This window comes from Parus major, chromosome 4 (genome assembly GCF_001522545.3).
Source record: "Parus major isolate Abel chromosome 4, Parus_major1.1, whole genome shotgun sequence".
Taxonomy (NCBI): domain Eukaryota; kingdom Metazoa; phylum Chordata; class Aves; order Passeriformes; family Paridae; genus Parus; species Parus major.
The window spans coordinates 24861470-24877397 of record NC_031771.1 but is presented as its reverse complement, the minus strand read 5'-3'; the positions used below and the strand labels follow the sequence as shown (position 1 = coordinate 24877397).

Here is a 15928-nt window from a genome sequence, read left to right as displayed (position 1 = left end):
CTAGTATAGGAACACAAATTATCGCTCGTTCTTTCGAGATAGAAGGTGTCTGCACATTCCCCACCAGCATCCTCCCCAGTCACTTCCATAGGTCTGTCCTTTATTTGCATCATTTCCAGGCCACTAGCCCACCTCAAAACAGGGTCCCTACATCCCCCACTCCAAGGGGGTGTCTCCTCCAAGAGCCCAGGTGAGGAGTTCCCCATGGCAGCAGTGCATACTTTGGGGATGCTCTCTCAGGCAGCCTTCCTGCCCTGCACTGCCAGAGAGGTCACTGGCATGGACACTGCTCCCACTACATGAGCCCAGACAGGCTCAGCACCACCTCTCTTCCCAACACCTTCCAGCCTGGTAGGAACAGTATTTTTTTGCTGAAATGGTTTTTATAAAAAAAAAATGCTGATTTGGCCAGGCTGGAGAAGAATCAGTGAGCAAGCAGGTGAAATTGACACCTGGACCAGAGTAAAACAGGAACAGAACCAGTTCTTCCCTATTCTACCTGTGATGACTGTCAGCATGTATTTGGCTGTGGCTGTTTAATAACCGAGTAATCCAAACAGCACACCAAAGGAGGTAATTCAGGAACACCTCCAGCTACGTGTGCAAGGCTTCCATACTTCAAAAGGTCTAGTGCCAGCTCTTGTGTAGCTGGTGACTCCTGGACTCGCCCCAGCACTGCCTACTCCACAGGCATAACCCAGAGATGTACTTGGGAGCACCTGGGATACTGCAGAGCTAACCCTGCCAAAAAGAAATCTCTTCAGAAATTACCAGCAACTCTGCTTGGCCCATAATCTTAAAAGGCTTCAAAATAACAGAACTCATTTATTCCCACTTCCTTTCTCCTCAGCACAAGCTAGTTTTATCTCAACAAAAAAGCAAGAAACCTCAGACCCCATAAGCACGCACTTAGCACCTGTATATTTGCCAGCAAACTTGGAAGACAATATATAATATTTTTTGCTCATCTCCACCATCAGTGCATCCATCCCACAAGCCCTAATTATTTCTAATGCTCAGTCAAGGGGAACACAAAACCACACAGATCTATATCATCATTAACTTCCATGCCTTCAGGGTAGGATAAATGATGATTAAGTCTAAAGTCATACCACAGCCCCCTTTTTTTTCTTTTTTTTTCTAATACAGAATAATAGCCTGGGGAGTTTGCCTACACTCTTGTTCTCAGACAGGCTGGTTGCTACAGGTGAGCAATCAAGTTAGAGTAAAAACAGACGTGATCTAAACCTTTGCCCTGAACTCTAGCCGGTGAATTAACAGTGGTTTTTCACATGGAAATTTCTGTCAGGGAGCCTGGATACTGCTTTATACTCAAATGTCCTTGTCATGGTCATACAACTGGCATTTAGCAGCTTAACCACGGCTGCACAGGGACCGTGGCTGGGAGGAAGCACATGAAATGCCAGGGCTGACGGCATTCAACACTGACCTAAACCAACACTCCACAGCACAGCAGAGCTCCCCACCTGGCACAGCCACCTAAAACATGTAGCAGCAGTAGCTTGCCCAGGAGAAAGCAGCACAAGCCTGTCACGATGTAGCAGAAGCCACCAATTCATGGATTGTTTTGATCACACCACTGAAGTGAGATGGCTCCTCTGGCTCCGGGCTGGAGCAGGACCATCTGGAGCATCTTTTTTTCTTCACTCCAATTGCAAGTGGGGAAAAAACTAACATGCTAAAAATCAAAAATGTCCCACTAACTAGTCTAGAACACTGAGTATTTCCAGTCCTACCAGCTACACATCCTCCTGCCATTTCAGTATCTAAATATCTTCCAGGAAATCCTTCACTGCTTACTCCAGGGCAAAGTCTCTACAAAAAATATAAAAAATGAACTCTTCAGAGCTGCTGTGGTCTTTGAGCTGATTTCCCATAAATCATGCACTAGAATAATCCTGCTTTAAAGTAGCACCATTTGCAAGCTAAGGTTTACCACAAGGCATCCAGTATGTATAACCTAAGAATAGACAGGATAGCAAAAGCTGATGGAATTTCTATCATGATAAAGCCATACAAATCTCTTTTTTATTTCATTTCACTGAAACATACCTAAAACAGGAGGGAAAGAAAATCCTCTTTGACCCTAAAAACCACCTTCCATCAGAAAACAAACAGGAGTAAAGAAGCCTTCTTTAAAGCCTGCATAAATATTTCAAAACATCACACGATTTCTAAAGTAGCACATTTCTAAACAACAACACAAATAAAAATAATTTGTTTTTAACAACTGAAGGAAAACTCTTCTTTAATGAACTTGTTACAAATTGAACAGGTGATCTGAACATTATTTTTGGTAGGCTGAAGTCCATTATGGAAGAAGGTGCAGTCATGATCCTACATCCTCCTCCACTGCAGGGCACGATGTAGCTCCAACCTATTTGTGGGTGGTCAAGGTATTCCCAGCTCTGCCCCAACACTCACAGCTCGTGAGAACAGCTACATTTAAAGAACTTGTGAGAAACCTCTCACAGGAAGACTCACTGACAATTAAGCATGAGGTGAAAGGCTCTGCTGGATGGGGTCAAGGCGCAGGACAAGATGTGACAGCAGCGCTTTGTGCTTCATCAGAGTGTCTCCTGAATAGCATCACGGACTTTCCACCACTTTTTCACACCTGTACTCCCCTCTACCAAAGGAAGGGGAATAGCTGCCAACACATCATCATTAAGAGAGCTGGTTTCTCTTTACAATGCATACAACCCCATCCTTCCTCCAGTACTTGCAGGGGTCACAGCACTACCAAGACACACAGATAATAGAGGAATCTTCATCATCATCACAGTGAGTCAAAGCTTTCCTGCTTCATAAATCTTCACTGATTTTATTGCAGTTCATTGTTGCAGTTCATTCATTTTCCAACAGTTTTCCCTGCTGTGCCAAGTGTTTCTCTAGAAAGTATACATCCAAGGTACTCCAACAAGCGACAGTCAAAAATAACCCAAGAAAGCAACAACAAATGAAAAAAATCAAACTCTCAAAATAAATCAAGATCATCAGGGAGTAGATGCCTTGAATTAATTAGCTACAGTGAGTAGGGACAAAACACAGAGGCAAAGAACCTCTGAAATATTTCCATCAGTGGAAACAAGCTACATCAGAGTGCAAGCTGTAGCAGAACCTATTATTTATAGCCCACTGGAGGAGGAAAGTATACACTACTTAATGAACTTGCAAACTAATATTAACTGCAGATTTATATTTTATTATGTTGGCTTCATTCTGATCCAAGTTATCATGATTCCCTTTTACAGCAAGAGCCAAAATGCTTGAATCTGCATCACAGATTCATAGGTTTTTAACACCAGATGGACAATTGCAATCACAATATCAACCAGAGAATTTAATCCAGTAATTTCTGCATTACATCTGTAATTTGCTTGAACACACTGTTTACAAGGGAATGATATTGCCCTTTGACAAAGTTCTTCAGGTTGGCTGCATTTTTTCCTCACAGGCACAGAACCAGCTGTAGCACCAGGGAGAGAGACTCAAGACTCACTTTGATAACCAGACCCACTAAAACAACCAGAAAACTGATGATTTTTTCCTTGCAAAGATTTCCAGTCAAAACAAGAGGCCATCATTTGCTCTTCCTGCCATACATCACTTAAAGGAAGAGAGTGGCTGCAATAGCCTGACACCAAAGTGCCTGCAAACTTAAAAACTCCAGTAATGGTTTGCTTTTCTTTAATGGTCAACACTCCTATTCCCACCAAAATCACCATTAAACTGAAAAGGGTTTATTCACTGCGAAGAAAAGCCAGGGAAATGTTTCCATCCTCACTCATAAAATTCACTGGAAACAACACTGTACCAACACAACAGCAGATTTCTGAGCTGGCTGGAGCACCACTTTTTGGGTAACCATCTGGGCAAGTATCACTTTACGACTAAGAAAGAAAGAAAAAGCAGCTTCCACGGAATGCAACATGCAGCCAGCACCTGCAACCTGACAACCAGCCTGCATGGAGAAACAAAATACCAGTGCTGTCCTGCAGGCCAGCGCTTCCAACCACTGTCAAGGCATCTGCAAGCTACTGAAGTAGTTTCTTCAAGACCCTGCTTAAAGCTAGCACCTTATCAAGCAGACACACAGTCAAACCAAGTGTTAGCACCCCAACAGTTTCTCAGCACAACCAGAACACCTGCTAGCAGAGCTGAGGTAAAATCTCACCTTCTTCCCTAAATTAACAACTAAAATCAATATGGCCTCTATGGTCTCTGTTCCTAAAAGGTGTCCTAAAAGACACAGAGATCAAATTCTGTTATGTATATAACTAAACTGAAGAAATTTGGCACAGATACATCCAGATGTGGCAAGGCTGTCAGCTTTCACCACCAGTGGACTTTGCAAGACCTCACTGTCCACCACCAATAAAGCCTTCCTGTTGACAATAATGACTGCTCTGCTGCCACTGAATTCATTCAAGTAGAAAATAAAAGACGCTGACATAATGCTTAGCAAGCATTTGGGAGAAAAAAAATGTTTAAAATGATCTATTGGCTTTGCAAGGGGGTTGACAGCTTATCCCTTCTATTTCTGTTAAGCAAGAGGGTGGAGGTTGCTAGTGGGAACAGCACATTGTCAACACATTTTAGTAAGAAATTTCTTTTGAGTATTAGTAAAGTAAAGATGGATAAGCCAAAATGACTGGGTTGGTTTTTTTTTAGAAATTATCTTACAGAAGCAAGTATGCAGATAATTTCCCTACGTAGTTTCACTGTTTTGGGACATGCAAAACAGCTTTAAGTGATATGAGTCCACTCAGAAGCACCAAGAAACGCTCTTTACTGATGCTGAATAAATAATTTACTCTCAGGTGTTCCTCTATCCCCTCTGGGAATTACAAATTTCAGACTGGTTATTCTGATCTCTTTCTAAGGTGAAGTGATCCAGGTTAGAGAAGCCAGTAGTTAACAACTTGGCAAAACACTTCACTACTGTCCCCTGCACCAAAATGACATGAAAGCCTGCTAGCCCACAGTTCTATTCTCTCTCCCACAGGTTCAATACCTGCCACACAGTCACCTAAACCCAGGAGCTCTCAGCTCCTGAGGGTACTGTTTGTTCTCCATGCACATTCCCAAGGCACAGTTTGCTGAACTGATGCTCAGGAGCTTGCTAGCTGGAAGACAGGGGGCAGGAATCCTCTTCACCCTCAGGGATGCCAAAACAGCTCACAGGGGTATTCCCAGATCAGTATATACTGTATCACCTTCTCCAGGAGGCATCACTCATCCCTCCAGCCAGTGAAAGGAGGCTGAGCAGCTCTACTTGAGCTCCTCCTAACATACCTGCAGCACAACTCAAATACCAGGGAAGAGGGAGAGATCAGGAGTGTGTTTTCCCACCAACACCACCCCCGGTGAAACAGCATGCACTGAAATGTTCCCATGGCAATTATTCTGGCCCAAAGCATCTTCAGCCCTCTCTGCAAGGCAGAAGCAGGAAGGCTGTGCTCATACACACAGCCCAGGGCAGGCTGCAGCTCCCAGCACCCTTGTGCTCAGCAGGCAATGTGCTCTGCATCTCTGCACACAGCCAGCCACCCATCACCCACCACACCCAGCAGCAGTCAGGTGCTGTGCACCACAGTGCTCACATCTCCTCCCCACTGTCTGCTCTGGACCAGCTTCCTTGCAGGAGACAGGGATAATTGCTTTCCACCTCCAAGAGGATAAGCGCATTAAACCTTCGGAGAGGTTCAGATAACGCACTGACCAAAGCCACGGCAAATACCAAAACTGAGACTCTAAGAGATATAATAGGTCAAAGAGACAACTCAAAGGGTAACAAATCCCTAGAGAGAACTAAGCTACTGAAGGCCAGCGCTCAGGTTTGCCAATACAGCTGGCTGTGAAAGCAACTGGGGCAGCAAATGCTTTCACCTGTCACCTCAATGTCCAGCTAGTCACAGAGCAGAGTGAGGGACAGGCACAACGTGAACACAAAGGACAATCCAGCTCTCCGTTCTGCCTGTGCCAAAAAACAGGCACATCTTAAGAATAAAATGTATTTTCAAATGGGAAAAAAAAAATTCTCCATAACCTTTTTAAATACACAGCAATTTTTCTAGCAGAGATCAAAGCAAACCAGTTTAGTGAAGAGAAAGTTAAAAAAAAAAATTTGCTCATTCCAATGCAATAATTAACACGGTATTTCTGCAACATTCTCTGAGTACAGAAAAAGACCTAGTTCAAGTCTGTCCTGGTTGAAATGAGGCCTCATCTCCCAACAGCACTTATGCTCACTGAGAAAGATATACTTGTGACAGATTTCAATTCTGTGTTTACATGTTTTGCTATAAGAACAACATTCTTTTTTAAACCTTTTTAATGGACAGTAATAGGTTGAGTATCAACTGAAGAGCTGAGTGAATACTCTTTGCTCCACAGCAGCAAGCACTTAACTAAGAAATTCAGTGCTTCTACAAAGTGACCAATCTCTGTGTGTTTGGGGTTTCTCTCATTTCACTCTTATTCCATATACAGATTTCAATTTATTCATAAAGAAGTGAGAATATTTTTTTTAATTGCAAAAATACTTTGTTTTCTTTTTAATTTTGGGCAGAGCTTAATTTCCCTGACATCCCTGGGCAATATTTAAAGCTCATCTCTACTCAAGTATATGCATACTTTCACACTTACAGGAATGGACCACTAGAAATGTAGCTCCAAGTTAGAAAGTCTGGGGGAATCTAACAGGCACGTATCTTCTCAAGGCCCTAAAGCCAACAGGGTGCAACTCCACCACTAAGCTGAGCCAATTCACCTGGACTTTCCCAGATCAATGGTTCTGAGCTGGCTCAGCACATGCTGGACACCAGGATTCCTGCAGAAGCAACATGGAAATCCTTGGAACAATAAAGCAGAAAACCAGCAAGAACAGAGTGCAAGGTATCACATCATAAGCTGTCCCACCTTTGCAACTCCTGCCAGATTTTATGAAATCCTGCTCTTACCTCACCACTCATGCCTCCCTAAAGCCTGCTGCAAAAAGCTTTTTCTAGTGCAAAGAATAGACATTTCACCATGGGCAAGATTTTTTTGTCTTATTTAGCAGAAAGAGAACAGCAGACATGGAACTGGACTGTATACTGGAGCTAAGAAGTGAGGCAATGGTGGGAGAGTTAACAGTGGAGAGGGAAGAACCTGTCACACAAGCCCACTAACTTCATTTCCTCCCATGGAAGCTGCCAGTTAAGCCCTCTGTATACTGATGTGCAAATAGCTGCTTTATACATCAAATTATAGAATCAACATTTACCACGTTATAAGCAGTCAGTTACTGTTTGAGACAGTTTGCCTGCTTTCTACTATTTATCACAATTTTTAAGATAAGCTTCTAAAGGAAACAGGTACTATCTTGGAGTCAATCTTTGCTATTGTTTATTTCCCTTTTTTAAAATGTGTCATTAGGCAGCAATGCTTTTAGTCATGTACTTAAAAGTGCTGAGTTTCAAATGTTGTTTTACTGTCAAAAGGATAGTAGTTCCATTTTAAAGCCATGACTGAGTCATTCTAAACCTCTTGAAAAGCCATAAATCACACATCAGACAGATCCCAAAAAGACCATTAGACATGAGCTGTCCTTCCTCATACCAGTAATTCCACTGCAGTAAATTTAAAAGTTAATGGGACTACTCCAGTGAGTAAAATAAACACATGGCACTGAGGCTATGCTCTGCTCTCATGGAAAGCACACAGGGAACCATTCCAATACACCAAATACAGAACTGATAACTCCTTAAAGCCTCCTTAAGGCACTGTGAGCACACTGAAATGTGTCCAGACTTACCTGTTCTGCATACACAAGGCATATGCATGCTAGCAGCACTCAACACCTACAGCATTACACAAAACACTATAGTTGTGTGAATGCATGACATACTAAGCCAAGCTACTAAGTGTAACCTAATAAGCAGAATGTTCTGAGAGTGTGTATTTTTATCTGAAGCATTAGACTAATTTGAATTCATTGATATGAAAATTAAAACTATTTTCCCACCTGCTTTTGCTACGCACAAAAAAAAAAAAAAAACTTCCTGAAAAACACTTAATTCACTAATTAAAGATAAACATTGTGGTATTATAGATAAATAGGCATTTATCCACTGTGCCATGACACAGAAATTATATACCACCATGAGACAACACATACACACACAAGTCAACACACTGAGAACAGGTAGGCTCATTTCAGGCTCTGGCATGAATAATTTTCAAATTACATCCTTCTTTTATTTTTGCCAGCACCAGACCCACCCCTTTAATTGTACTCATTTATTCATTCACTCAAATAAAAAACGATACATTGAGATAAAGCAAGCTTCAAAAAACCCTGAAAGAATTAAGAGGGAAAGGACTAAAGCAGGAGTTCATAAAAGATAATAATATCCTTCTAGTCTTAAAACAAATACAACACACTCCAAAGATCCATTTTGTCTTTCTCACCTTTATCTATTTAAGCCAATGTCATTCTTTCAAACTGCATTTCTTTTGATTTCTTTAACAGCACACTTCACTGTTAAGCACTGCCTCATCAGCACTTCTGCTGAAAAGCCCTAAAATGAAATATACTTTGTATTTAATTACAATTATGCAAATATCTTGTGGAATTACTTTGTTACAAGCAATCAGATATAACGCATTCCATTATTTTAATAATTTGCCCACATGACACTTTTTAAGGTCATGTAAGTGACGATCAAATGTGATCTGCAAACCTCTTCAAATCCACAGGCGATGTGTAACAAATCATATAGTTTAGGGTGAAGGGGAGAGTCTTCAACCAAATCAGTCATTCATTGTGTTTCACATAAATAATTTACACAAGCCACTTCCCAAACCCTAGTACTTACAACAGAAAGATTTAAAACACATGCATTTTTAAACCAAACGCAGTGCAGGAAGCCCAGTCGCATATTGCAGGGCTGCCTCTTGGACCTTATTATCATAGGGAATGCATCTTAAAGCAATAATGCACTTCTGCAATACCAGCACTTCACAGAATTGTGTGATACTTTCAGGGTACTCCTTGGAATATCTTCATCAGGACTAATTTCTGGATTTTTTTTAACATTACTCAAAGCAAAAAGCAAGTATTTGGTTTTTACACTGAACTCTGCTAAAGAGTTAAAAATAATGGCTAAACAACACTTGAAAATGTATGAAACAGTATTGAGTCTTCATCTTTCACTACATGTTTTGCTTTTAACATATAAACTGAGGAAAGGTGATAAAATAAAAATCTGGTTTATTTTGCTATTATAGGAAAGGCTGGAGAAAAACTAATTCATTTTTCCCAATGTATATCATTTTTGGAGATATCTCTGAAGGTGACCAGATTTGTGACAGAGGTTGGGCACTCAATGCTTCTCCATAAAATTGGCAGGAGCTTCTGAAACTCGGCTGCCCATGCAAAAAGCTACTTCTATGATAAGGAACTAAAACAATGAATTTACTTTCCCCCCTCCCTAAATCATAACTTAGATTTTTAAAGCATTTCCCCCTAAGTTCCCTCCACTAAAGGGTAAAATAGAACATCACATATTGTGAATTGTTAACTGCATGTATTTTATCTCATGAAGTTCTTGGGAGTTACAGTAAGATTTAGAAAAACGTGATGCAGGGCTAAAGAAAAAAATAAAAATATTCTGAGAATTTGTCATCATCTATGCAACTACTTATGTGCCTACACAGCACAGGGCACTGGCTAGTTGTTTAACCATGCTGAGTAGGATGAGTGATAATAAATCGAAAATAAACCCAGAAAGCCCAATACCACCAACTTTTGAAAACATTATTCACCGGTCTAAGATGGCTACCTCCATCTCAGCAAAAGTAAAGTTCCCAAGCAGCCAAAGAACTAACCCCAGGGGAGAAGCTCTCCCATCAGAGCCCAGAAGCAGCCAAATGAACTTTTCAAACCCCAACTGGTGACCAGTGTCACGCAGCCAGGCAGGTGGGCTGCAGCGCCCCAGGTTCCTCAGGCTCCACGCACTGCAGGGTGAGCCATCCCCAGGCACGGAGCTCTTCCGTAGCTATTGCCAAAGGAGACATGCTGCGAGAAGCACTTGTCAAAGAACGCTTGTTTACAAATAAATCTCGTCGCTGCGAAGGACGGCACTTATTGAATAAAGTTCAGGTCCACAGTCAGACCCCTCCTAGCAGCAGCCTTTTAGCTTTGCATTTACTGAAGAGATGGAAATTAGATGAGCAGCAGTCAGAAAAGTAGCAGCAGAGACACCGTGAAGCAAGCGCTCACGCTGCTCATCATTACTGTAATATTCCCCTGCAACCTCCCTGTAAAGATGCCACTAAACCCATTTGCTAGGCAGCTTCATTAATCCTTTCCAGTAGTTTCCTATCATGCAAAAGTCCTATTCGGCAGCTGCCTGTTCACGCAGAGCCACCTCTGTGCTCGGAAAAGGGTCCCATTGACTCAGTCGGTAATATCCAGCTTTTCCGAGAACTGGCAAGGATGACTGAGACGGGGCTCGGAGCATCTGTTGGTCTCTCAGCACGGTATCATGGCAGACTGGCTCACACAGGACAGCACGCTTCCCACAAGCAGGGTGAGTAAACAGGGAAAGCCCTTCTAAATCAGCAATGCCATCTCAACAGCATTGCTCCCAGGGGTGAAATCATCTGAAATTGCACGGGGGCAGAAGGATTGGGCCCACTGTTATCTAACCAAGGCAAAGCCAAACCATTTCAATCATCTCCCAAACCAATGCACTTCCTGAACATTTGATATCTTTGTACACAGAGGAACAGTATCTCCCCCTTCCTCTGCACTTTTTTTTTTTTTTTTTTAAGAAAACTGCGATTCACATTATTCTCGCTCCCAAAAATAAATTACAGCTAGCTGGTTACCTCAGGCCACATCTTTGAAATTCTGGTACGGTTTTCCTTTACCAACCCCTGCATACCTCCTCCTCCTCCTTCTAAAGGAGTTTCACAAATAATTACGGTGCATCACGCCAGCCTGCTTCGAGCCGCTGGCATCCCCTGCAGATGCTGAACTTCTCCACCCATTGCTTTCACATTACAGCCTGCCCGCGGATCCAAAAACATTAGGAAGCCCCAAGCAGTGCCCACACCACGCACGGAGAAAAAAAAAAATCCCAGTCCGATTTTAAAGACTGTAAGCATCCTGCTAGACAAGAAGCCTGGACGCGTTTTTGGTCACTGGCCTCACAGAGATCAGAGGTACAGAAAAATCCGTCCCCAGCGGCCGCGCTCCGCTGCGGGTTACACACCGCCACCGCCGCGGCTCCCTCTCCTTTATACGTGTATTTTAAGCCACGAAGTGAGCGCACTGCGGCCGGCGCTTGCAGGGCTCCCCGCCGGGAGCCTGCCCTGCCCCGCCGGAGCCCCTGCCCCGTGCGAACTCGCCCGTCCCGCTCCGGCCGCCGCCCCGCACCGCGCACCTGTGCGGCCCGGGGCGAGCGGCAGCGCCGCGCACACATCCATCCCCCGCAGAACGGGAACACACCCGCCGCCAAACGCGCCCGTGCCCAGGCATCTGTGTACACCCACCCGTGCCAGCCTGCCCGCGCCCACCGCCGCCTCGCTTCGCCGGGAGCCCCCTGCCCCATCGGCGGTGCCACCCGCATCCCCGCCGCGGCATCCGCCTTCCCGCGGGCAGAGCCCGTCTCCGCTTCCCCCGCGATGTCCCGAAATCGAATCCGCCGAGCCTGAAGCCGCGCACCGCCGGGCAGCCGCCCTCCCGGGTGGGCGCTGCCCCGACGGCCCGGCCGCCCCGTCCCCGCTCACCCTCGCTGCCGGGGCTGGCCCGCAGGCTCCGGAGCGCGGCGCACAGCAGCAGCGGCAGCAGGCACGTCCGAGCGGGAGCCGGCGCCCCGGCGCGGCCGGCCCAGCCGCCGCTGCCCCGCGGCCCCATCCCGCCGCCGCTCAGCGCATGGGGCGGCGGCTCCCCCCCAGCGCTGCCCGCTCGGGTCGGCTCAGGACGGGACGGGGCGGGCTGGCAGCGCGGAGGGACTCGCTCCCCTCCGCTCCCGTCCAGCCGCCGCCGCGACTGGGGAGGCAGGGGGCGGGGATGGGGAGGTGGCCCCGCGCCGCCGCGGAGACGCCCCCGACGGGGCGGGCCCGCTGCCGCCGGCACCGTGTGCGGGGGACGGCGCCCCCCGCGCCTCCCGGAGCCCCGGGGAGCGGCGGGCACCGCACCCCGAGTGCCCGCCCGGAGGGGAGCCCCTCGCAGCCCCGCGGTGCCCGTGCGAGGGAGCGGACGGCAGCGCCGTCCCTGCCAGCCGCCCCTCCAGCCCGCTCCGGGGGCACGGGGAGTGCCACATCTCCCCGCAGCAGCCGCCGCTCACGGTGCCAAAACCTACACATGCACATCCCGGCCTAGGGCAGGGTAAGCCGAGATGTCACAAGGCTGGGAAGCCTGAGAGGAAGGCTCACCCTTGGCCAGGTAAGCAAAAATGCCACGAACTCCGTAATGCAGCCGATAGAAAGGCGAGTTTCAGGTGTATTTTACCTCAAACCACCACCAGAGCACAGCTCTGAATCCAGCACAGCTAGTCTTAGAGAATCACAGAATATGCTGAATTGGAAAAGACCCGCAAGGATAATCAAGTCCAACTCCTAGCCCTGCACAGGACCGTTCCCAAGAATCACACTATGTGCCCGCGAGTATTGTTCAAACATTTCTACACTGAGATGTTTTTACCTCTCAGAATCCTGGTTATCACCCAGGCCATCTCCCTAAAAAAATATAATCCCCAAAATAATCCTAGGAGGTTTATTCGCTCACACTGGTTCCTCTCTTGAGGGAACCTCATCCAGATGAGCCAATAAAGACCAAAGCCAGCCTTGCGAGTGCCTAAGCAGCAAGTCAAGGTTAACCAGAGCCCTGCTCATCTCGTGCTGCCTCCTCCATTTCACTCCTGTTGATTTATATTATAAGAAAGTTAACCAAAGGTTGAGCACCTGCAAAAGGCTCGCCTTCTCCCCAAGATGGAACGTTCAGGACTAGGGTTCCAAGCAAGCTGCAATTAAAAATATACAATCCCCACAGCCAACTTAAAGAGGACAAATAGTTTTCAACTGGGGAACTTCAAATAACATAGCTCTCTACGCTGACATTACTCATCTTTTATTCCTTGTTAGCAGGACAGTGTATTTCTCTGGGTCTTCACACCATATGTACACCTCTGCTATTTCCATAAGCATTGTCCTAAGCTGTTCACACGTATTATTTTCAAAAGTGTTGGCTCCTGTTGCAAGACGATTTTCTTCCTCAAGCTATTTAACATTTTTACTGCCACCAGGAGGACAAGGCAAGGACTGTTACTTTACATGAGGTACAACTGTAGAGTTGCCAGCCAGATGTGAAGTGTGGCATGCATCTCTTCACAGCACTGCCTCAGATCTTTGCTATTTGAATACCCTCCTAGTCCGAAGTTCGAAAGGAGGTTTGCTATCACACTGCCCCTGGCGCATGGCTGGATCCTCAGCTAGAATAAATCACAGCTGAGAATGTCTGACCCCAGTCTTGCATCAGATTAAGGAGGGGAGTAGCACCATGGGGTATAATAATTTCTAGGGATTTGCCATCCAGAAATCAGGGCAATGCAGGGGGAAAAGAAAAAAGAAAGTGACACCATGCTAGCACAGTAAAAACGATCAGATGGTAAAGAAGAAATAAAATGGGAAGCTGGATGGGCACCTCTGCTGGACGAGGGGCAAGGCTGCTGTAGCTAGTCAAGTCTCTTAACAGAATCTCATGTCAAATTGCTGTGTGCTCCTGATTTTCAATGCTGTTTGACAGTCACTAACTGCTGTTTGGACTGCCAGACTTATAATTTAGAGGCATTTCAGATGATATGTTAGTGACATCTTAATTTTCTAGGAAACACTGAGATGAGCTTCGTATGATTCATAAGCTATTTAAGAATAGCCAGCCACCATGCTCTAGGCTTCATTCTAGCTGCTCTTTTTATCTTACAGGAAACAACCTCCTAGTCCATGACATTTGTTTTGTTCCCCACCCTGGCTGTGGCACAGCAAGAGTATTCCACCTCATCTCACTGGACATCATTGAGTACTGATAAAAAAGGAAATGCTGCCTTATAAAGAAAGTATTGACTTGTTTCCCAATTGTGTTTTGCAATTTTATGCATCTTATAATGAATCCTATCTGCTGGTGTCTCAGTCTTCTAAAATTCTCCTCCTGGTTTTGAGACCAATCTTATTAGTAATCTGCAGCAGGCAACCCCCCTCCCCTCCCCAGATTTTGCCTCATCAGTGTACCCAGCAGGCTTTTAAAGAGAGGACAGAAATTCTAGCAAAGTGCTGCAGCATCCCAGCTAGCCTTGATGGGTAATCAGAGAGAAGCTGGACAATCTGATGGGATTCCTTCCAATTTCCCATCAAAGAGTGTATCTTCTATTGCTTTGAGCAAATTCACTGTAGAAATCACGAGGGGTTGGTTACCTGGCAAACTACTCAGGGACCTAAACCATCTCAGAATCATGCCATTTCTCCCCATATCCAGCCTTTATTTTGTCTTGGTTTCAAATTTTTATTTCTGCATCTCATTAACTTTTTCCTGCCCCTTACATTTGTCTTTTCACCTATGCAAACAGCATTTCCTCTTAATCATCACTCAGTTAAGATCTATATCCTTTATATCTTTTTCTCATGAGTCATTCCCATTGAGCAATAGTAATGCTGTTATTCTACAAAGTCCCTCCAGTTTTCCCAACATCCCCATCATAACATTTTGCTCAGAAGCGTAATCATACTAGTGCCATAATAAACAACTGTCTCTAAAATGCTTTTGAATATAGAGTCTGAAACTGAAATGACAGCTTTGCCCTGTGTAACTTGCCACTTCATATCTCATTTGCTGTCAGCTATTACATGTGTTTTAAACTATTTATTAAACCTGGCATCTTTGGAGTTAGTGCATTTCTGATTATTTCACTTAGATATGCAAAAGCTCATTTTTCCAAGTTTTATTTCTCTCCTGTGTAGGTAGTTCCCTTCATACAACTTCTGTGTTCTGACTGGCTTCTAATTCTGCATTGCCAATTCATTTCATTAGCGTGCTGTTTATCCTATCATCAACAGAATACACTTGAAAAATAAATGAGTCTATCCTTTAGATTATTTCAGCAACCAAAAACTGCCAGCCAAATCTATTCCCTATATCATTATCCTTTACTGAAGTGTAAGGGCAAAATACTTATTGCATCTCCATATTCAACAGGGCCTTCATCTGAGAAAAGATTCAATTTCATACTTTAAGTATAAACAATCAGACTAAAGCCACATCTTCATTGCAAAAATGGAATAGACCCACTGTAATGTGGCAAACTGTTTAATTAGTTAGGTATATAAGCATTTCCATTTTCCTCTGAAAAGTCCTTTTCTTTCAAGAGTAAGAGAAGATGACACCTTTAAGGAATACCTTAATGAAATCTAGTAATTTTGTTGTTGTTGTTTTTTGTTTTTCTCCCACAAGCTCTTTGAAACAGAAGAATTACCTTCTGTTCAAAAACTAGATGCATATTAAAAGAAAAAGCAATCCAGGAGCAGCTAAGCAGCTTTGCATAGTAGATATATTTGGATTAGTACCATGACTGCAACTACAATTTGAACACAAAATGGCTGTTGTTCAACACACACCAGAGCAGCCTTTTCAGGCTGCAAAAATCAACATTCAGGGCCCCAGTGGACAAGAGGCAAATCAGTGCCAGGAGCCAGTGGGGACAGGAATGTTACAGAGCCAGTGCAGGTGGGCCACCCTTGGCCAGAGGAGTCTGTGACTGTGCCCCTCGGGCTGCAGAAATCTTCACACTGCAGCGCAGAGAAAGATGTTCACTACCAAACTGGCAATTTGCATGAAGAAAAATCAGCAAGTGGTAAATAA

At 44.7% G+C, this 15928-nt stretch overlaps 1 protein-coding gene across 11 annotated transcripts in view; it reads right to left on the bottom strand.

Annotated features, from left to right (window-relative positions):
• The window catches only part of EPHA5 (EPH receptor A5), a 194097-nt gene extending 182025 nt beyond the window's left edge, over positions 1–12072 (bottom strand). For 6 of the 11 annotated variants that reach the window (XM_019006387.2, XM_019006389.2, XM_019006388.2 and 3 more), the window contains exon 1: positions 11806–12058. In XM_019006387.2, coding sequence (XP_018861932.1) covers positions 11806–11932 — 127 coding nt within the window. In that variant the 5' untranslated portion in view covers positions 11933–12058. Of the gene's footprint in view, positions 1–11805 lie in introns of all 11 variants that reach the window. The other 5 variants (XM_015624693.3, XM_015624695.3, XM_015624694.3 and 2 more) reach the window with 2 other exon arrangements.
• Positions 12073–15928: the final 3856 nt, after the last annotated feature.